Raw genomic sequence first — 23,532 nt, forward strand, 5'->3', positions numbered from 1 at the left:
CAGATGTCAAACAAGCGGAGGTCTTTGGCCAGAGCTGGCTAGCAGTTATGCGCTTCACTGGCGGTCCTCCACGACAGACGAAGCTTTGGGCTCTGGCAGAACGGTACCAGCGCAATACTGAGAATCTAATGACTCACAGATCGCTGATGAGACACATTTTCTTTTAAAAATTGTCTGTCCTGGGGCGCCTGGGTGGCTCAGTGGGTTAAGCCTCTGCCTTCGGCTCAGGTCATGATCCCAGGGTCCTGGGATCGAGCCCCACATCGGGCTCTCTGCTCCGCGGGGAGCCTGCTTCCTCCTCTCTCTCTGCCTGCCTCTCTGCCTCCTTGTGATTTCTGTCTGTCAAATAAATAAATAAATCTTAAAAAAAAAAAAAATTTAAAAATTGTCTGTCCTTAGCACACAGGAACTTATTCGGGCTCTACGAATGTCAGAGGTATAGAAAGATGGGTAATCCCATTGCCTCCTGTAACACTGAACAACACATGTGCACTTTGTCTACGTGTGTTTGTGCGTGCGCGTGCATGCACACGCGTGTGTCCACCCATGCCTGTCTCCCACATAGGCAAAAACAGCAGGCACAGGGCAAGCAGCTCTAGGACAGTTCCAGCTAACATGCCAATGTGATTAACTAGTCTTCTCAGAGATTGTTCTCTCTTTCAGGCAGGCATAGGAAGAGTCATTTTTTTAGAAGAAACCCTGAATCATGACCATGAGTGACAGTGTTTTTGCCTTGGGCATGTCTCCTAATTTGGACATCTGTTCTAACGAACTATAACTTCCCATCCCTTGTTACTATCATTCACTGTGTGGGAAACCACCACTCTACTATTTCTCCATAACAGAATTTCTATCAAGCAAATATTAAGTTATTTTAAACCTCTATGGAATTTACCTAGATTGTCTTACGGAGTAGTCATTGGTTCTTTTACCCTGACTGGGGACCTTCCAAGCAAATCTGATTTACTGCAAACCAGCTGGCACTCAAAACCAAGACAAAAGGGGCTCCTGGGGGCTCAGTTGTTAAGTGTCTGCCTTCAGGTCAGGTCATGATCCTGGGGTCCTGGGATCAAGCCCCACGTTGGGCTCTGTGCTCAGGAAAAAGCCTGCTTCTACCTCTCCTACTCCTCCTGCTTGTGTTCCCTCTCTCGCTATCTCTCTGTAAAATAAATACATAAAATCTTAAAAAAAAAAAAAAAGCAACATAAAGACCCAGATAAATCCAAATAAAGGACAATACATCCACATTTTCAGGGAAAAAAATGAGAGATTAGATGGGAAAAGGTACAAGGAATGGCCTCATGGGTAGTTTTTTTCCCAACACAATCCATTATGTATATTTAAGGAAGATCCTGCTTAGAAGAACAGCCTCTTCGAAGACATGGTAACATCAGGCACAAAAGCACAAGATTTTTAAAAAACAATTTCAGAAAACAGATTGCATGAGAAACTGATGTGGATTTTCAGAGAGCTTTTACAAGCACCTATGACATTACGTACTGGGCCCCAGAACACGATGGGTGTGTTTGGCAGCGGGGGAAACCCAGCCGCTCTGCTCTGGAATGAAAAGAGCATGTTGGCAAGAGGGTGGGTGGCCCACGAGATGTGACACCTCCTGCTCAGCCACTGAGAGGCTTTCTTAAGATTATTCCAGTGAAGATGAGTTCACCGTTCAGTATGTTAAATTTCATAAAGTATCTTTTTGGGGAGTTGTTTCTAATGTGGGTTTCTCTTCTGTTCTCGGCTTCAATGTCACAGGCAAATTGCCAGTCCTGCAAAAATCTGAACACTCTGACGGAAACCATCCTGGATGATTCTGATTAGGCCAGCTACACAGCGCACCTTGTTGACAAGACCATTCTCTGACTGCATTTATGAAATGTTACGTCTGCTTGGAAACGAACCTACATATTTAAAGTGGAGGTTCATTCAAGTGACCCTGGCCTGACAGTACTTTTTTCATCTGGTTCTACTGAAAATACTATATACATTCCATGAAGAAACCTATGGTGTGGAGTCACCAGTCAGGTAATTGGAGAGCGCGGCATCTCATCAGCAGGCTGGTTAAAGAAAATTATCCTATTAGGTGTACACAAAAAGGGGAGGGGGACATCCAGAGAAGCTGAAGACCATTTCAAATTCTGTTTTGGTTCCCAAATCCGCTTGGGACTTATCCTGGGGAAAAGTGGAGTTCTCTGCAACAGCGTGCTTCCAAACCCCGGCTGAAAGGTGGTTCAAACTTGCTTATATGCAAGGAAGTATCCAGAAAAACCCTCAAAATAGCCATGATTATTGTGACGAGCCTCCGTGAAAAATGTCTTTGGTAACCTCTGTTGTTCTGGGGCGAAGCACGAGCTTTCTGTGCCTAGCACAAAATGAAAAATCAAACAGTCTCCACTGCCAAAGAACTTGCAGTCTAGCTGGGAACGAGACTAATACACAGACGAAATCATGAAACATTAGAAAACAACACAAAATTAAGTTCTGGTTCAGAACAAAGAGAACGGCCCAACTGCACGCCCCCAAGCAGAGATTCTCGAGGCAGAAGGACTCTTTCTTACAGCCGTCACTTGGCACAACTTGGAAGAAACTGTTCTCTACTAGTTGCAAAGGTACAGAGAATCCTACAATCCTTTACATGGGGTTTGGAAATCAACATCTTCTTTCCCTTGAGTAGGTATGACCAACTGTCTTTCCACCTACTTCAAAGCAAACAGTTACATGAATCAACCATGAAGGCCTTTGGAGAAAAAAGGAAACTGTTCGACTCGATCTGTGACACCCTGAGATCTACTTCATTCAGGAAACGGGCAGATCTTATTGCATCTCAGACTGAAACAACATCAAAACGACTGCGTGCGGGGATGTTTCTCCTCCTCGAACTTTCCCCGCTGTCCACAAAAATGAGCTGAGAAAGCCAAGCGGTCACTGGCGGAGGCTGAGCAGCCCTTCTGAGGGACTAACACCACGGGGTCCCGACACGGATGACACGGGGAAGTGAGGAGGACACCAGGAGTCAGGTGTGCACACGTGTTAACCGCAGAAGGCCCCACAGTGTCGGTCTGACAGAAAGCTCCCACGTAGTAAATTTCTCTCTTGTCTTTACTTGGTTGGAGAGTAAAGACATCGCTATTTTCCTTCAACTCAAGTGCTGTTGACAGGAAAACAAAACCAACTTAAGAAACAAAAAGAAAGCTCTTGCACAAGGTTGGCTTCCATTGAACAGTGCACTTCCCGGTCTTGGATGGGATGATCCAGACTCACGCCTACAGGCAGTTCACGGTCACATGCAGCCCGGCAAATCCTGCGTGGGCTTAGCAGTCCGAGATGAAGCGTGGGCTGTGGAGTTGGATATACTTACAAACGGGTTCCTCTATGCCGTGAGTCTCAGCTGGGTACAGAGAATTACAGTAAATCTCCGATCATAACCCCCAGCCATCCAGTGAAGGATGAAACCCTGGAACTACAGCAGAACAAATACTGAACACCAGTCACCCACGCGCAGCCTGGCGCAGGGGGAAAACGGAAACGTCTTCTGGTCTGTGGTCAGCCACTAGCCTGCTAGCGTATGAACATGTAGTACTATCTGGGGGAATAGTGGAGGGAAGTTTATACAAAACCCACAAACATTTATCATTGCTTAGTACAGCTGACGTATTGCACTAGGATGAAAACAGCAAGATGGGAAACAATTTCTGCCTTCAAGAAGCCCCCAGTTGAGTTAAGCGACCCGTGTGGCCATGTTTGGTGCTGGGACACAGGCTAGAGTCCTCATGGTGCTGTGAGCACAGACCAATGGCCAGGGGAGGCTCTGGCAGGGGAGGAAAGCCTGGAACGCAGTCTTGGAGGTTGAGGACTGGAGAGCTGGGAGCTGAAGGGCACTAAGCTGGAAACCAAAGGAGAGAAATCAGGGAGGAACGGAGCAGCACGGTGTGCTTGGAATATATTCGTAGTTTGGTCCTGGAGGAGGACACACCGTGAGGCAGAGAACAGAAGGAAACAGGACTGAAGAAGCAGGCAAGAGGCCTTTCGCCTCTGGCCTTCAATATCATTTCTAGGAGCCTGGGCTTTTTCCTTTATGGGAGGAGGGGGACTTGGAGCAGGAAAGTGACACAGAGGTCTACATTTCATCAAACTCTTTGGCCACAGTCAGGGCAAGTATCTGGAGAGGAAAGGCTAGTGATCAGGCAGGAAATTATGAGCCGGCCATAATGGCCTCAGTGAGAGATCTGGGGCTAAGCTAGGCTGTGGTAGGAGGAATTGTGGGGAGACGGGTTGGTCTACAAATTATCAAGAGGAAAAAATGTAAGGACTTGCATGATGGAGGGAGGGAGGGAGAAGAAGAGGGAGCCCAGGGTGATCTGGCCTGCGTTTCTAGTTTGAGTGCTTGGTTGGGTACTGGTCCCACTAACTGAGAAAAGGACAACTGGAAGAGGAGCAGGATTGGATGCGGTGGAGGAGGGGGCGCTAGTTTTGCTTTGGAGACGATGGATGTATGGTGACTGAGACCAGGCAGCCTGATGCTCAGGGCAAAGCCAGGTTGGGAGACGGTATCTCTGAGTTGTACATGCTACTAGAAACCTTAGAATATACATCTATACTAGAACTGTGAGCCAGAAGTGGGATTCAGGGAAACAGCAACAGTTAAGGAGTAGATAGAAGAAACAAGCCAATAGAAGAGAAGAAATTAACGCAGGACGGGAAGAAAACAGGTGACGCAGAGGTCAAAGGAGGACATGTTTCAGAGATGGGTAAGGGGCCGGCAGTATCTAGCACACCAGACAGACAGTATCCGAAAGAGAGGGAAGCCTCCAAACTGGGATAACCAGGAGGTAAGTGTTAGTTGAATTGTGTCCCCACTACCCCCAGCCCTCCCCAAAACAGCTGAGATCCTAACCCTCAGTAACTCATAATGACAGAAGAGGACCTTATTTACAAATAGGGTCTTTAAAGTTAAAAGGAGGTCATTAGTGTGGGCCCCGACCAAATGATTGGTGTCCTTGTAAAAAAAAAGGGAAAGATGGACATGGAGACAGACATGTGCAGATGGAAGATGGCGTGAAGAAACACAGGGAGATGATGCTCATCTACAAGCCAAGGACGGAGGGAGGCCTGGAACAGTCTCTCCGTCCTGCCAACATCATAATCTTGGACTTCGAGTGTCCAGAACTGAGACAACGGTATTTCCATGGTCTAAGCCCCCCAGTTTGATACTTTGTCACAACAGCTCAGCAGACTAATACCGTTTACCATGTGAGACACAACGAGGAGAAGTCACGCAGGGGAGGGTGAGGTGTGAACGGAAGATAGAAATGGGGATAACGCTTTTAAAAGGGTTACATGAGAAGGGGCTAGAGAGGAACACAGGGTTTTAGTTTTAGTTTCAAGATCAAAGAGACCTGAATGATCTCAAACACAAATGGATAGATTTTTCTAGTAAATTATTTGAAATTTAAAATGTACTGGCAAAAAGTAGTTCATAGTTTTGTTCACTGTGTTCTGTGACTTAAAAAAAAAAGTCTATTGTAGTCAGAGTCACAATTTTTGTTCCTAGTATTGTTTATTTGTGCATTTTCTTGCATTTGTCTACCAATTAGTCATGCCAGAGATCTGTTATTGTTGAAAATAAAGGTTTTCAGCTTTGTTGGGGGAAAAAAAATAATAAAAGCAAAAGACATCTGAAATTGTAGGAGAGGGAGGGGATACCTGGCAGAGCAAGGTCCTGAGGGTATGTGATCAAGGCCACAGCTTGGGACTTTAGGGAAGGAGGATGGCAAGAATGGGGTTGGGTTGGTCTCTCTCCTTGTTGGAAGGAAACAGGAAATTGATGGTGTTTCCACCTGGTGATCTTAATTTTATTCATCAAGTGAGAAGTGAAGTCATTTGCTTAGAGTTGAGAGGGGGTTAAGGGTAAACTGAGCAAGCTGGGAGGGGAGACTGCAGCCTGGGAAGGATGAGAAAGCTGAGTGAGGACCAGTGATGTTGGGTCTGGTCAAGCTGGAAACATTTACAGCCTGGATGTAACAGGAGCTGAGAAGGTGGCCTACTGCAGAATTAATCCAGGCTTAGCATTCTGTGAGGCAGGTGTGATCAAGGGTTGGGGTATAAGACAAGTGAGGATACTGCTAAAATGGAGACCAGATTTGGTGGGGATAGAAAGTAAAGAAGTACCCCCTTTAAATTTCGGATCAGGTTTAGTGGGAGCCAGTGTGATCTGGGAATGAAAAGCTCCTGCGGTGTGGTATTCTTGGGCATGAGAACACAAGGCCGGGCCATGGCAGGAAGTGGTTACCATGGTGGGGGAGAAAAGGGCCGTAGGGACTGAGGTTCAAGTTCTGTAAGGGGTGCAGGGTAAGACATGATGAGATCTTCCACAAGAAAGGCAGGAGCCAGGGGGCGCCTGGGTGGCTCAGTGGGTTAGGGCCTCTGCTTTAGGCTTGGGTCATGGTCTCAGGGTCCTGGGATTGAGGCCTGCATTGGGCGCTCTGCTCAGCAGGGAGCCTGCTTCCTCCTCTCTGTCTGCCTGCCTCTCTGCCTAGTTCTGATCTCTGTCTATCAAATAAATAAGTAAAATCTTTAAAAAAGAAAAAAAAAGAAAGGCAGGAGCTGGGGTGGAGAGGAGCATGGCCCTCAAGGGACAAGACTGCAGGCCAGATTTATTGAGACTGGTGGGTGGTGGGAGAAGCAGGTCTGGGGATGGGCCCCTGCATCAGAGAAGGAAGGGCTTCCAAGTGCCTGAGAGGACACACCCTCCCTCCCACTGGCATGGCTCCCATTCATATTTAAACACTCGATGTCTGGGAGAAGTGCATCTTCAAGTCTTATTTGTAGAACCAAAGAAATAAATTTTAAGAGCTAGATGAGGGGTTTTTGGCTCTTGATATATCACAAGGGCTAAAATTATGCATATATTACATAAAAGATTACTGATAAAATTTTAGACAAACAACATACCAGAAACTCCAGGTGGTGTCTTAATGAATTTTCCATTAAAATGACCAATAACGGCTTCACACTTCTCTGTTGATTCCATCCTATTCATCCATCAAAATAAAACACATATTTAGAGATCTCTTAATTTCAGATTTTGTTTTGTGAATGTGAATACATTCTTATAGGCTACGGGAGACAAATGAAACCTAGCAAAAATGTGAATCAGAAAAAGTGGGCTTATCCTATCTTTTCTCTGTTTTATGTGTACCTCTATAATGAAATGAAAACTGATATTCTGAATCATAAAAGAAATAAATCATATCCAGAGTGTTTAATATCAAGCATATCAAATGTGTAACTTTTTTCTCCTTGTTGGTGAACTGGCGATCCATACACAATAGCTCTGCTGGTCGTGATACGGAATTGAAACAGAACTGCCAGTTCAAAATACAAGTGGATTTACCGCTGCCAGAATATTTTAAAGACAGCCTTTCCTTTCACACATTCACAAAAGGACAGACTCAGAAGCATGGTAAGAACGAATGAGAATCTCAGGATACTCCTTATACGGTTTTTACATTAGCTTTAGGTACAAAATTGAATTAGTGAAGTTGGCTATGTACTACTCTCTTTGTCTTCTTGGCTTCAGAGGAGTAATTAAAGGATTGAGCCTAACTTTACAATTTATTCTATACCTGCAGGTGGCTAAAAACCCTTGAGAAACATTTCAAGGGAATTACATTATTTCGACTTGTAATTTTTTTTTTGTTGTTTTTAATGGAAGAAACACTGAATAATCTATTCAAAAATGCACCTCACTCCTGGACGACCCGGAGAGTTACATCTTGGTTTTAATGGGTAGTAATAGTTTCAAAAAGCAACAGAATATAATTGGGTTCCATCTTTGGATACAAAACTGAAACTACTTGATCTGCTTCAGAACACCCACAGAGGCGATGATTTTTAGCGGGTGCTGAGCTTTCATTGTTTCCCTGGATCCTTTTAAACAATTAAGTGTACACTGGAAATGCAAGCTGTGGTGACTTTCCACCTGTAGAAATTTTAGTTTTATCTTAAAATTATCTGGGCTAACAAGAAAGAGTGATCAACTAAAAGCCAGAAGAACCCAAGTACTAGACTTTGCTTCATTACTTGGCAGTCTGGTGACAACGGAAACATCTCTTCCTTGACTTGACTTTCTTATGCGTAAAATAGTGAACAAAGCTGCCTTTGTTGATCTCCCAGAGACCTGGGAGATGTGCTTGTCATCATATCGGATGTTGTATATGAAAGTAAAATACCAGCAATTTTTCTTCCAAAATCAAAGTCAACATATAGACATTATCTGTTCCTGCACAGTCCGAACAGGTCCCTGAATAAAGGTAAGTCAGTTTTTATATATGGGCTTATAGATTAGAACGATGTCAAAACTCAAAGCAGTTTGTGTTTGAGATTTTTCTTTTAGAAACAAAATTAACCATTATATTGAAGTATCCTTTCCAGAGAGGAAGGGATAAAATTAAGTTGGAAGAAGTGAGGACACTCTAGATAGATCTAACATCCTGCTTCTTAACAAAGAAAAAAAAGTCTGAAGCAAATTATAAAATGTTACAACTGGTGTAGCAATGGGTGGTTAGAGAGGTGTCCTATCATTGTCTTACTTTCTGAATGTTTGATATAATCTAACTCATTGACTTTATGATGAATCAAATTTCCATCAAATGAGAAAAGCCATACTGATTTATTTATGAAATTCAGGAGCCTGTGATGGTTATTTTTAAGAAGTTACAGGCATCCTGATTTAATTCATCAAAACATTAAGGACACATATTTTCAAAACTATTGCTCATGTGATATTTCCTTGCCCTGAGTCACCAAATATCTAGTGTATTCAGGTTCAAGAAGCCTAATGAACTTCCAAAAAATCTGGAAAAAAAATATACAAACCAATATTTACACATTTAAATTCATGGTGTAACTGGTTCCCATAACCCTGGCTTAAATTCTCTCTTCTTGCTCAACTTTAGTTTTGCAGGAAACTTGGCCAAGCTCTCATCATTGCCATAGTAAAGCTAAAGCAGCGTGCTTACCTAGCAAAGCCAACACCTCGACTTGTGCCACTGGAATCCCGTAGTATCCTTGTAGAAATAACTTGTCCAAATGGTTTGAGCATATTTTCAAGTTCTTGCTCATCCATGGACAGTGGCAGATTAGAAATATATAGGTTAGTAGGATCTTGTTCCTGTTGCTGAAACAGAACAGAGAATTAGCCATTAATTTCCAACTAAGTTGAAATACGGATGTTAACACACCTACTTTGAGCCACTCTCTTGGCTCAGGTCCCTTTAGAGTGCTACCTAGAGCGAGCGTGGGAGCTAGAGAACACCCAAGCACCTTGCACGCTTGAAAAAAGCGTCCGAAGCTTGGGCAATCTGTGCAGGTCGGGCATGATTCTGCCAAGCCCTTCTCAGCCGATTTGGAAGTGCCACTGCTGGCCCGTGCGGGGGAGCTGGAGAGAGTGCCCTCATGGAGCCACACTCTCAGCTGTTTGCAGTGCTCCCAAAATAACCAACCTCTCCTCTGCGACTATTTTTAGGAGTCCATTTCAGGCACACGATTACACAAAAGGCTATTACTGTCAATAGTTCAATCCAGAGACACGCAACGGATTCTGGACCAAGTCATCTCAAGTCCAGCGGGGCTCTGTCCCAGTTCCCCTCTGCTCCATGGCAGGTCCTTACTACTCACTTCAGAGCTCTGATCACCCATGCGGAGAGGAGAACCCCGAAATGAACAAAAACAAGTGAACTCAAAGCCATATAAAATGATAAACTCTAGGCAGAGCAAACTTTAGAATCAGCTGAAGGGTGAACTCAGGAGTAGGTGGGGGAGGGTAGTAAATCCTTGCTACTCAAAGAATGATCCAGGGCCAGCAGTGCCATACCAACCGACCCAGTCAGAAGCTGCATTTTAATCAGATTTCCAGGTAAGTCATACGCATATAAAAGTTCCAGAAGCAATAATTAATTAGATCACTCCCCAGTCACCTTTCCTTTGGGGAGACAGAGTCAGCTGATACCAAAGATATGCAACTGAATTCTCTGAGAACCAGTAACTGCTATGCACATTTACTGAAAGTAGTGTTAAAGCATCAGAGAAAAAGCTTATATGGCAAGTGGAATATTTTCTGACCAAGTCAAAATTCACTTCTGCAATTGTGAAGATTAGAATAGTCTTAAATCAGGCTTTCTTTTGATCTTATTAACCATCTATACCTTTACATATTGAGCTACGCAGGCTTATTATTTTTCTTTAATAAGCACTATTAGTAAAGTCATTAACTGAGGTTTCAGCATTAGGCAACAGAACAGCATACTCATTATATTTTAGATTTTCAAAATGCACAGTACTTTAAAAATATATGAGAGGCATATGCGTATTTGAATTGTACAAAGTCTCTACTTTCAAATTTATCCTGCTGTTAATTAAACCTGAGATGAAATCTGTCCTTTTATATAATCTGCAAGTAAAAGTGCATATTGACCTTTCATACTATACTTACCTGGTAAGATTTAAAATAACAGCCTGGTATTCTAGGAAATGACAAATGCCTTGGTATTTCCAAGCATTCGAGACATCAAACACAAAAGGCAAAAAGTACTGTCCCTCTGACCTCCTGCTTCTGACTTCTGACAGAGGGCGGCAGCACAACACCAGGCCAGTCCCAAAGGGGTGCAGCAGAGGCTCCAGGCCCAGGTGTCCTGGGGTGTGGCAGGGGAGGGGGGTACCCAAGAAAATAATTTTTCAAATGTTCAATAATAAGCCGGATACTTAACCTCATTAACCCTTCACAGACTAAACAAAATGGTAACTATCTTTGCTTTTAGCTGAATGAGATCTGTTCAATGTGGAACAGCTGATTACCTTATACTGAACAAAACCCATCTTTATACCTTTAATGTATAAAAATTGGAAACTGATTTAATAAATCAAAACAGTAACAGATAACATGTTTGAAAATATAAAGAAAAGCAAAATGGTCTGAGGTATTAAAGTTTTCAAATGCTTCTGAGGTAGGGTGAGAGGTAAAATCTCTCCTTATCTCCATTTCACTCACTACCTCTACCAAATCAGCCTGATTAATGGCACAGCTCCTTGATTAGTCATCTCATGTCAGCTCTACCCTCCCAAGTCCCCAAAGATTTCCTATGGTACGGAAGACTCTATTTGTTCCTGTGGAAGTCTGGTCCTTGACTGGCCAGTACACATGGAGTCCTTTCCCTCTGAGGGTAGGCATGGAGGAGCCCTGTAGCCTCATATAGTCAAATGAGATTTACAGGGCATCTCACACATCCCAGATTCGCATAAAATCCCCTTGACTCCAGTCTGTCCTGCAGCGGCTTAGTTAAATAGGGGAGATAGAAACACATGCAGTAAGAGCTTAGGACAGAGGAGGGTACAAGTCACAATGGGAGGAGAGATGGGGGAGCTTGTCTTGGGAAGGACAGGGAAGAGTTTTCAGAGGACATGGCATGGAGTTCAGACTTTAGAAACAAACAGAAGTCATGAGGCTGAAACCAGATTGTGAAAGGGTATCTCTCAGGAGTTGGATTCTATTTTGTCAGTCCCTACTGCTAAACTTTTCCACTGAAGCCTTGCTAACAGCAAGTAGGACCATGAATACTGAGGAGTTGGCAGGCAAAGGCCAAAGTAGCTTTACAGAGTGCAGTTTTTTTGGGAAGTCTTGTGCTTTATCTTAAAAAAAAAAAGAAAAAGAAAAAGAAAAAAAATCATGTAAATTTTGCAATCTACTTGCTATTTAGGTTTGTTTTAATATGGAAGCGCTGTTTCTGACCACAGACTTCCAAGTAATAATGATAACTTGAGGGAGAGAAGCCAGGCATATCCTGTGATTTCATGTACTCTGGTGGGTGAGGGGGAGCAGGAGGAAGAACTGTTGTCCACCAACTGTAGTTAGAAAGTCACAGCCTGGCGAACGAGGGGAGCTTTCAGAGGCATGGGAGCAAGGAAATGATATCATCAAGCCTATCTTATGAGAAAAATCTCTGAACCATGCTTAGTCAGATTCAGAATAAAGCTGGGAACCCCCTAATTAAAAAGTGTTAAAACCCTCCTTGGACAAAGATATGGCCTAAAAAATGTCACGGAAGAAACATATACCATAAATATTGTGGGGTTTTAAGTTATAACTATAACCATTAAATGACTAATATTCAAGAACGTTCAGAGGGAATTTGTCATATGTGAAGTATTTTTACAAAGGTTAACAATGTAGGTACAAACTACTTTTTAAATCTGTGTTTTAGTTGCTTGTATAATTAAAATATTAATAAAATGTTACATTCTTTAAAGTCCCGATTCAGCTTGAAAGTTTACTGATGAAGAAAAAAATAAGTACTAAAATCAGAATCCAGAAAGAAATTGAGATCTTAACCCATTCTTTGATAGCCAAAGTGGACTAAACACTTTGTAAATATTTCCTGTGACTTTCATGCATTTTTTTTTTCAACAGCAACAACTCAGTCAATGAGGGTTTTTCACTTGGGATGACCTTTAAAGTTAATGCTATTTATTCTTCTTATCAAATGGTCAACTTATCCTGCAAACATCGACCACAAAGTTGTAATAATTAAAAAACAAAAAAGAAAGAAAGGAGAAGAAACTCCAAGCTGGCAGCACTGGCCACAAAAATATCTCATCCCCAAAGTGTCCGTGTCATCTAATTGCCATACATTCATAGAGAATGGATTATATAATAGTTGTAGTAAGTGGGGGGTGGTTCTTGAATGAGGGTAATTTAGTTTCTTTAAAATCAGTGACAACCATAACTCTGTTTTATTACACACGATGTTATGTCTCAAAAAACAATTATTCTGTAAATTATGGGTGGCCAAACATAAAATGGGGCCAACAGCCCTCTTTATATCCATCCTTAGGCATGGAAAAGGTTCAATGGCTTCTCTAACAAGTAGAAAACTAGCTCCCATATTGGCCGTGAGAGGGATAAATGGCCACTAACGTTCACTTGAGTAGAATAGCAGGGCTCAGAGGTCCCGCGTGGTATAAAGCACTCAGTCATCATCTGAAAGAAATTAACAAAAACCTCCCTGTGCATGTGGAATGGTTCCTAAAATGCAAGAAAGGGACTTGGCAGGAAGACCAGACATCTGTTTTCTCTTGTACTGAATAGGTTCACCACGCAGCCGATAGCTGCTTACAGTCATGTGAATGCAAACGGCCTAAATCGCGGCAGACTCTGTGTGGAAGGGGGATTAAAGTCCTGCTCGTCTGACTGCCTATTTACCGGAAAGAAATGTGCGGGCTTACCACCAGGCAAAAAGCATACGACGATCCGCTGACTCCCAGTAGGCCTTAAGAGGCACTGCTGAAAGGCCTATAGAAGTCATTCTATTAACAGGTATTACCAGTGTTGATTTGTGTTTTAAGTCCTTTTAGCTTAATATCTGAGTTTTGCTCTTTTTATAGATTCTGAGTCTTCTGCTCTAAAAACAAACACATGTGAAACGAGGCCAAGTTAACATCAAGAGGCATGACCTTGAGCCTTTGGGAAAACCTTTTGGTAAGTATCTTCAGGGTATTCTACGGACAGAGCTCAATAAATACAACTTCTAAATGTCCCATTCTTAATTCTCACTATCTGCTCAAGCTGGGAAGAAAGTTTTTCTCTCGCTGAGTTGGGCTTCTCTGGTCATTCACAAAATAAAGATTTAGTAACTACCCTAGGCCAGGTACCAAGAAAGGTACTGAAAGTGAAAACATAAATAAGAAACAATCACTGTTGCTGAATGCAAGTGACAACACTTGCAAATTCTCAGTTTAGTTTTGAGTATCTGTGGATCCTTTTTCAACCCAGGACAGCCAATGTGTCACACAATACTGTATTCTCCTTCACCCAAACCCCAATCCACCCCACCACCCTGCTGACTTCCTTAGTAGAATACCCGTTCATTTTTTTTTCTAATTCACAAGAAAGCAGGCCTTTAATGTGTGGCAGTGTGAATGTTCAGACCTGTATGCAGTATCCTGGTTAATTCACTAAGCAAAAAAGTAGATAGCAATGGATCCCTTATCACTCAACATGGGGGCCAGACCTGAACTTCTTTTAAAAACTGTCTCCACAGGAGTGCCTGGGTGGCTCAGTGGGTTGAGGCCTCTGCCTTTGGCTCGGGACATGATCCCGGGGTCCTGGGGTCGAGCCCCGCATCGGACTGTCTGCTCAGCAGGGAGCCTGCTTCCCTACCTCTCTCTCTGCCTGCCTCTCTGTCTGCTTGTGATCTCTGTCTGTCAAATGGATAAATAAGGTCTTAAAAAAAAAAAAAGATAATTAAAAACTGTCTCCACAGAAAGTGTGGGCCAGGCACTCCTTTATCTGGATAGTATGAGGAGGTTAAGTCAGTTCCAGAGCCTCAAATCCACGGTGTCATGGTATAGAACAACGGACCCTCTAGCATTTAAAATAGCTTTTGTAACTTTAATGATATAATAAAAAAGAAATCACACCCGGGAAACTCAGTTGTTCTACAGCGACCTAAAGAAATTCACCGAGTGTGGGACGTTGGCACACTGCCAGCAGCTCTGAACATGGGCACCGCTCCTGCCCTACTGACCATGTAGAAAGGGATCATTTTTCCTAGCCAATTTACCGTCCCAAGTCTCCTCAGGAAGTCTCTGCACAGTGCTCGTGGTCAGGCCACAGGAAGGTGGCTTTCAGAGCACACGCGGACACCTTGGGGAGGGCCCAAATCCACCCAGTCCAGCACTGACCAAACGCTGTGTAAAGGGTTCTTCAGAACGGGGGACGTTTACTAGACTGCGCTGCATGTGGAGGATGCCTCGGTAAGTGCTCTCACGACCGCTTTAAGTAAAGCCTCTGCATTTGTAACAGGTTGTTAAACAGCCCTCTTTCTAACCTTGTTTCAGCAGAGGCCACAAAACAATGGCTGACACACCCCCATTCCAGACCACCTCAAGAGAGGCGGCTGAGACCTGGTTTGGGACGCTTTGCTGACCACCCATCTCCCGCTGTCTACGAGAGCCTGGAGAGGCTGCGAATGGACACACATGTGGAGAGGAATGCCGGCATGTTCTGCATCTCTCCCTGTGGGCTGCTTCCCTATCACCGCCAGGCAGGCGGCTTGCACTGGGTCCCGAGCAGCTGGGTGGGTACAATGGACCAATGTCTGACTTCAGCCTGTGAAGTCTAACAGGGGAAAGGCTGGTTGAAGGGGCCTGTAAGTGTGGCCGGTAAGTACCTACTTCTCCCAGACATTTGCCAAATGTAGATCGTAGGTGGGCCATGCAAGGGGGAACTGGCCAGGGCTGTGTTGTATCCTTCCAGGGAGGCTGCCTTGAAGGGCAACGAGGTCCCAGTAGAAAGGGCCTGAGGACAGACCCTCAGACTATCTGGAGCTGAGGCATATGCTCACTAGTTTCAAGGAACCACAGGAAAAAGATCAATTGGGGTGCTGGTATAAGAGATCTCTGAAAAGAGGGAGAGCATCACCTCTGTGGCCAGAGAAATCAATATCAGATTATGTCACTGTCAGGTCAACAAACTTTCCCATCCCCCCATACCCTGTTTCAGGGGGGAGTGTAAGAAATCATAGCTACCCAGCTGACAGCAGAGCAAGAAAAACATAACTTTGGGAAGTAGGAAAGAAACTAATGAAGCTCCCATCCTCCTATAGGCTCATTATGACTGACAGCAGACCTGAGCTGGAAGAAAGGGGAAGCTTCAACGTGATACTCAAAACTTTAGCAAAAACACAGGTGTCTGGGTGGCTCAGTCAGTTTAAAGTGGTTGACTCTCGACTGCAGCTCAGGTCATGATCTCTGGGTCCTGGGATGGAGCCCCGCACCGGGCTTCGTATTCAGCAGGGAGTCTGCTTGAGATTCTCTAACTCCCTCTGCCCCCCACCCTAAAGATAAACCTATCAAGCCTGGACATTTAAATTACAGGCATCACGCATGTAACATCAGTGATGTGTTCTTAAAAAGGAGACATCCAGCATCCAAATGTTAACCCGGATCCTATTCTACCTTATTTCAAATACAAAAACACCATAATGTATTACACATGAATCACCACCCCCAATTTCCTAAAATGTAATTAAATCCTTCTTTTCCTATTTTTCTACAATTTCCTAAAACGTGACTTGTTATACTGGGATCTAAACCTTGAAAACATTGTTTCCTGATCACCAAGTAATCAATATGATTGCTCGCAGATAACTGCTGTGTAAGCTGATTTCTTTCAGCACCAGTGACATCCAAGACACATATCTCTTCTGCTGACTCTCAGCAGTTTTCAAAACCTCTACATGTGATTCTGACATTTCACAAACTTATTTAGAATGTAACTTGAGATTCCCTATACAACATCTTCTTTAAAATCCTGTATTTGGGTTGGGATGAATACATATAGAAACAGCTAAAAATGTGTTGAAAGAGAATTACATTCTATGAAGTTTGGATATGAAAAATCAAGAAGGATTCTATTGGGAAAAAAAAATTAATCAGAAAGATAGGAAGAGAAGGGACTTTTTAAGATAATGAGAGTGGCCAGAAAAGTCATGGGACCCACCCTGGATTTTATCCATGAGAGGAAGAAGCAGCAACTTCAGAGAATAGAGGAAATGGACAAAGTAGGGGGGAAATAGGGCTGTTTTTTGATTGTGCCTTGAAAGTCCTGCTTATAAAATGGATGGGGACCCACTGTTTACAGAGGCAGGTTAAACACCCTGCAAATCATTATGCAACACCAGTACTGCACAGTTACAATTAAATATATTTAAAACTCTCATAATCATGGTCTTCTAACAATGCCACAGGGAATTACTCTATATTATGGACAGATAATCAGAAAATCATGGTGCTTAATATTTACATAGTTTTTATTTGTCTTAACTTCTTACTCTGGAGTTCAAGAAAATCTAAAACATGTCCAGCTCAATTCAAAGTTTTAAAAACAGTTAAAATCAAAGACTACTTTTAGAAAGGTGATCCTTTCACGAATTCCTAAAATCATTATTTGTGTTGATTCTTCGAGTCAAGGTCAATCTCTGGTGTGGTAGCTATACACGCATCCTTCAGCAGACTCAAGGTCTTAGCAGGTAGCAAGTAACCTATCTCTTCACCAGAGCCCTTGAACTTCCATAAAGTCTCCTTCCTTATGGAAATGTGAATGCTCCTGAGAGAATGATCACATGCTACTATTCAGAAGCAGCATAAGTAACAAAATTACTTTCCTCTGTGCTTCAAGAAGACAGAGAATATAAAACTATTGATCTTTTGAAAAGAATACACAAAGTATCAAACTGCTGAGTTTCAGGCTTAAAAATATTTTCCATAGCAATTCAAGGACCACAAATGGAAAAAAAAAAATGCACAGAATTATATGAGTCTCTTTAGAAGTGCACTATGGGTACTAGGTGTGACATAACCCAAGTTTACATTTGAGCAGTAAGAAGACGAAGGGCATAAACCCCGCTTCAACAACATTCCTCTTCCAGAATCCTAAAAGTTCATCAGAAACAAGCCTTGAAGAAAGCCATTATAGAACTACTAAAGGATAGATTCATATCCCATAATAACCAGTGTCTAAACATGTCTGACTTCCTGTACAGATTCGAAATGGCATCTGTAGCTTCCTGTGCCCTAAACTATGACTGAGGATATGGAGGCCAGACAGGCGTCCAAAAGCACACAAGGTTAGCGGGGACGCAGGGAGAATGCCAACGCCGGCGGGCGGAGCACTGTGCCAGGCTTCAGGACCAGAGCTAGGGCCCAGAGAAGTAGGTGACTACTGGATTTCGACTCACCTTTGCCATTTGAGCTTGAACCCCACTAGCCTTCAGGGCAGACACAGCTTTCTGGGCTGCTGCAGGACTGTCAAAGTCGACAAAACCATAACCTGAAATGCAAAACATACTTATTAAGCCATTATTTTGTGACAATGAAAAGAGCAAAAGAAGGACTCTCTGGTTCCCGATGTGGGGGCAGCAGAAACGGAACCCCTGACGTCCTGACACAGTACTGGCATTACCAGCTGCCATGCTGTCTCCTTTGCAGGCTGTCTGTCCCTGGCTCTCATGAGCTAGGCGGATTTCCTTCCACGTCAAAAACAAACCAACCAAAACAAAACCGCCAAAACCCCAGTTTTCCCTTTCTTCAGGTGTCCTGCTTACTGAAGCAAATGACATCTAAGTTAACCAACTAAAGTTAAAAAAAGAAAAAATCAACTTCAGAGAAATAGCATTTTTATGGAACTTAACAAGTAACAGGAAAAAAAAAATTATGTTTATCCCAAGGACTAAATTTATTTTTCAAAGAAGTATAACCATGAAATATCCTAAACATAAAATAATTGAAAGTTTAGTATGTCATTAAAAATGATTACTTATTTACTTAAAATATACCTCATGATCCCCCTTCATATAGAGAAAGGAGTAAAAATGCCTCCAGATAGCCAAAAAAGCTGTTTCAGCAGTTCATGCCCTAACGGCTAAAAACAAAACATAATACAAACAAACAAATAACCTTCTAAAAGAGGCTCTGGTTCAAAGCTTATTTATTCATAGCATTATAAACATTTTTAACAAGCTGGTCAGGTAATCCCCAGCCACACTAAATCAAAAGTAGGGGAAAAGGGTGTCAGGGTAAGGGGAGGGCAGCTACAAAATGAGCATATGGATGGTACCTAGCAGCAAAAACTAGCAACAAGCAATGAAGGAGGAAAACTCTAAAATGAAGAGGACTTAAGCAGTCTAAAAGCAACAGCCCCATGAATTTTACACAATCCAGTGAGCCACTGGTCATTTATTGCTGGGATCACTCTTAAGTTATTGAGAAAAGGTTAAATCATACTTAACACACTGTTTAAAAGATCAGAGTAGCAGGCAAAAATACCGAGATTTTATTGGAACACAAGCCTATTACTATGAAATAAACTTTAAATGAGTAAGAATATTTTGAAAAACAAAAGCACTGTTTGGAGGCTGTAGGGAAGGGCCAGTCCTATCACTGATTTCTTGACAGGGTAAAGATAGAGTATCTTCCATGGAAAAGTACTAGTGTCCATTCAAACGGACAAACATACCTATCAACAAGGCCAAACACAGAGCTTGGCAAGGGTTCAAAGGTCAGTTGGCAATGTTAGTATCAAAAGTTACCGTCTGGTAACTAAACGGGTTGTAATGAAACAGTAAACCATCAATTATAGAAACAGAGGTTTCAGCAGAGACGCGTTAAAGCTGAAAAAGGCAGCAGCTTCCTTCTATTACTTGGGATTGGATGGAAATAAAGCCTGATTTGATTTTGACAGTAGAGAAACAGCCAGGTTGGAAAGAAAAAGAAGAGCTGGCTCAGGTAAAAACAGAGAATGGTGCTTGGGGCGCCTGGGTGGCTCAGTGGGTTAAGCCGCTGCCTTCGGCTCAGGTCATGATCTCGGAGTCCTGGGATCGAGCCCCGCATCGGGCTCTCTGCTCAGCAGGGAGCCTGCTTCCTCCTCTCTCTCTGCCTGCCTCTCTGCCTGCTTGTGATCTCTCTGTCAAATAAATAAATAAAATCTTTAAAAAAACAAAAAACAAAAACAGAGAATGGTGCTCAATAGCCACATCAGCAATTAGAGTCAACGCAGTTGGAGCGTTTTTAGAAACCTTTAAGTTAATGCTAATACACAATTCTCTGTGGGGACACACACACACTCTGTCACCCTCGCACCTACTTTATCACCCACATACAACTTGAGCAGGCCGTAAACGAAGAGCCAGCTTCAATGAAATGGTGTCACTCCCGCTGATGGATATTTGAGTGTGGTTACCCCCCGGAACACAATGTTCCTGTTGTCAGTAAATCACAAGAAACAGAAAGATCTCAACTTTGATGTAACTGGGGTTGAACTTATTATCAGCCAAGTACGATTAGTATTATTTTACCTGTTATTTTATTAGGAAAAATCTATAATGGTTGCATTTTAGTTGTTTATGTTCTTTTCTGGCCTTCTCTAAGCACATAAATATTTCAGTAAATATTTTCAATAAATATCTTTGCCGTAAACAAATCTAATGGGTAGGCATGCAACCGTGTGCTCTTTCATTTTGTCTGCTGCATTACTTTCAAGTAAATACAAGAGTGTATCAATTTGAGTTATAGGTTCTATGGGTTTCATTGCATAAATGGGTATAAAGATACTTCTAAAGGTGGGATTTGCTAAATAACACAGCAGCCTCTCACTAGAACCCTAGAAAGACTCTCCTTGGGTCTCAGGACCAGGAATGGTTATGGTACTCCTGCTTCTTGAATTTTCCTCCACATTATAGTCACTAAGCCACGGGAATAGATACGTTTTTTTATTTTTGTTTTGGCCATTAGCAAACTCAGGCCATTTTTGTAGTAAGCTGAGAATTCTTGCTCTTACCCCTATCTTCCCATTAGTCAGATTTATTCCCACTCATTTTTAACTTCGTGTCTGTGTGTGTGTGTGTGTGGCATTTGCGTGCATGTGTTCTAGTTTTGTATGTAACTCTGTAAGCATTAATAAATTATTCAATGAGTGCCACAACTGATACTCTGTAAACTTTTTTTGGCTTGGTACTGCCATCTATACTGGTGATGGAAAGTGTTTAAACACCTTCAGTTGGGTAAAACCTGACAAAAATTGAAAAGCAGAAGAGCAACTGACTCAAAAATTTTCAAATTTAATAGCTAAGGTACATGTTATTCAGAGCAATGTTTCCTTCAGTGTAATTTTCTTTCTTGGATAGAGACTCCAAAATATGCTTTGTGACACACACACAAAAAAATGTTCTGTGACCTCTAAGGTCTCTAACTTTCAGGTATAAAATTCTTTGATATGGTCAACCTCAAAAAATTAGTATATAACACGTGAATTTTCTATTTATGTGAATACTCTGTAATCCCTTATGCATTATCTATATTTATACATCTATTCATCCATTCACTTACCTGCCTTCTCATGTTATCAATGGCTACCATGTTGTCTTTTTTATGAGGTACGCTGTGTTATTTCTTCTCATTTGTCCTAAAATAACTTTTTTTTTTTTTTTTTTTTCCGGGAGCTCTCTCATTTTGCTTCTAGGATTTTATAAACCCATTTTGCTCCCTTGGTCCCCTCACTCACTCACCCACCCACCGCATGTGCTGACATGTCTATTCCTGAGAGCCTGTGTGTTACAAAGAGCCCTAAAAGGTTCCTACCATTGCCCTCACGGAAGGCACTATCTCCTGAGACTCACTTTAAGAGAAGGTCTCCAGGAGACGTGCTGTTTGGACAATCTGAATTATTCTTTCCCTTATTTTAAAAGCCCCACAAATCTCTCCACTTCTCTTGGAATATTTTCCAACCATGAAGGCTTCATATCATAAAATGTCCGATTTCACATGAGTATATTTTACTTACACCTTTTCTATATTGTGTTGAGCATTTTATGGAATTTTGGTTTCTAAGGAACAAGCTCTCATTGGAGAAAAGTGTACTACAGGTAGGCGTGCTCAGTGCAGGGGAGTGGGAAGAATTCAGCTGGGGAGTCCTCTGAGTCCTCTCCCTCACCTAACTGGGCAGCTGTGCTAATTTTTAAAACACATTGATCTGCCGTCTAAGATTCTTCTCTGCTGGGGGCGGGGTGGGAGGAAAGGTAGGGTCAAGCCATAAAACCATTTGTCTACTGTGATTTTCTCTCTCAGTTTGAAACAAATGTTTGAGATCAGCTTCCTGTTTTATGTCTGCAAGAGTCCACTTTTCTTTATAAAACTGAAAGTTTTTTTTCCCCATGTCCCTGTTTTCTCAAATCGCTTACAAATACGTAAAATAACACTAACCTTGGCAACTAAATAGAAACATTTCAGTCTACAATTTGACTCTCTAGTTTAATTCATTTAAAATATTTATTGAGTACCTCTCTACATAAAGCACTGCTTTATTCACTGTCCCTAGGCAAAACTGTCTTCATGTGCCATGTGGCTTAAACAGGGGCTTAGATACTGGCCACAAAAGCTCCTTTAAATGCAGGAACTTTGAAGAAGACACAAATACAATGAACCACTTGAAGTCTAGATTAAAGGAAATGGCTGGCTTCGATGGCGAGGCTTCCCATTCGGTTCATTTCCATTCTTTGACTTTCTCAGACAGCACTAAGCCAAAGCCATCGCCACTCCTTTAAAAAACCGGGGTCTAATTAATGAGGAGATTTGCCTTCTCTGCCTATTCCTGTCAACCTTATTTCAATTCATGGGGTCAGTGGTCAGACTCAAAGTCAGCTGACTCTATTCTTCCCCTTTCCTCGAAATCACATGCCCATTGTTAAGATGCTGGATCATTACAAGTCAGAACCGCTGGGCATCAGCACTGCCTACTGTAGACGCCTCCTCTTCCAGCTCACGGAGCTGGATGAGCTCATCCTAATTACATGGAAAACTGAAGGTCAGTGCATCAAATTAATGCAGCAGCATATTTCAAAGGGGCGTATGACCTCCCCTCCCTATTACAATTTGGTCAGTGAAAATGGTTCTCTCCTCCCCACTGCCAATACTGTCAACAGGCATTCAGCACAGAACAATTGGGAGTATTGAAACATGTAATTAAGTACTGCTTAAAACTACTCTATTCTAATTAATAGAGCCAATTTGCACAATATGTAATCTTTTCAGTTCTTTAGTACAGTCCAATGGTCTTCAGTAAGCAGCTCTAATCTCCTCAGGCTCAGGAAAGAAAAGCTATTTTCTAACTCTACTTCCCTTTTAAAGTAGGGGCTAAATGCCAACCAGTATCCTGCCTGTTAGCTCCACTGGAGTCAGATCTGTGACTCTGGCAAAGTGTAGCTGCTGTAGGGTTTCCAGCCAGGGACAAATGTAAAGGAATATGCTGACACTGTGCAAGACCGGAACTGAGGGACACAGAAGACTCGGTTTTTAATAAAATGGAGGTAGTAGTTTTGAAACCAAAGATCAGGTTTACAATGGCGTCAGTTTCCTAGAGCTAGGATGTAGTAAATTATCATCCAAGGGAATATACCTTTGCATTTGTTTGTTGTCTTATCCAAAATTGCCTTCGTGGAGACTATCTTCCCATATCTGAAAGATAAAAAGAAAAAAAAAAAGAACAGGAGAAGTTAAAATCAAGGAACCCTTAGGAATGCCAAAGTCCAGAGAACACGGATACTTTTCAAGCACCTGCAAAATTTAAAGGACAAAATGTCCTATACTTAGGGGACAGACAATGAGAATTTTAAACTCAAAACTAAACTAAAAGAAGGGACTGGCTAGGCCTCCTATTTGAATCCTCAGATTACGGTCTGATGGTGACCTTTGAGGAATCAGGTACTTACCTGACACTCTTCGGACCAAAAAAAGAAAAATGGCGGGGGGGGAATGAATTCCATAAGAAGTTACTTCTAGCAACACTACGTGAATATAAAGCCAAATGCAAGGCTATAAAATTTACCTAACACTTTGATAACTATTAATGTTTATATAAATCTATAAAGATATATAACTAATATATTAACACCTCTTTCAACTCAGTAATAATAGCTCCACATA

At 42.2% G+C, this 23,532-nt stretch overlaps 1 protein-coding gene across 10 annotated transcripts in view; it reads right to left on the reverse strand.

Annotated features, from left to right (window-relative positions):
• Positions 1 to 23,532, reverse strand: part of RBMS1 (RNA binding motif single stranded interacting protein 1) — a 213,570-nt gene that overhangs the window by 21,091 nt on the left and 168,947 nt on the right. For all 10 annotated transcript variants that reach the window (XM_047721889.1, XM_047721891.1, XM_047721893.1 and 7 more), the window contains 4 exons: positions 23,006 to 23,064; positions 17,796 to 17,887; positions 9,024 to 9,181; positions 6,955 to 7,034 (listed from right to left, as the gene is read on the reverse strand). In XM_047721889.1, the coding sequence (XP_047577845.1) occupies positions 6,955 to 7,034; positions 9,024 to 9,181; positions 17,796 to 17,887; positions 23,006 to 23,064 (389 nt within the window). The remainder of the gene's footprint in view (positions 1 to 6,954; positions 7,035 to 9,023; positions 9,182 to 17,795; positions 17,888 to 23,005; positions 23,065 to 23,532) is intronic.

This window comes from Lutra lutra, chromosome 3, assembly GCF_902655055.1.
Source record: "Lutra lutra chromosome 3, mLutLut1.2, whole genome shotgun sequence".
Classification (NCBI taxonomy): Eukaryota; Metazoa; Chordata; class Mammalia; order Carnivora; family Mustelidae; genus Lutra; species Lutra lutra.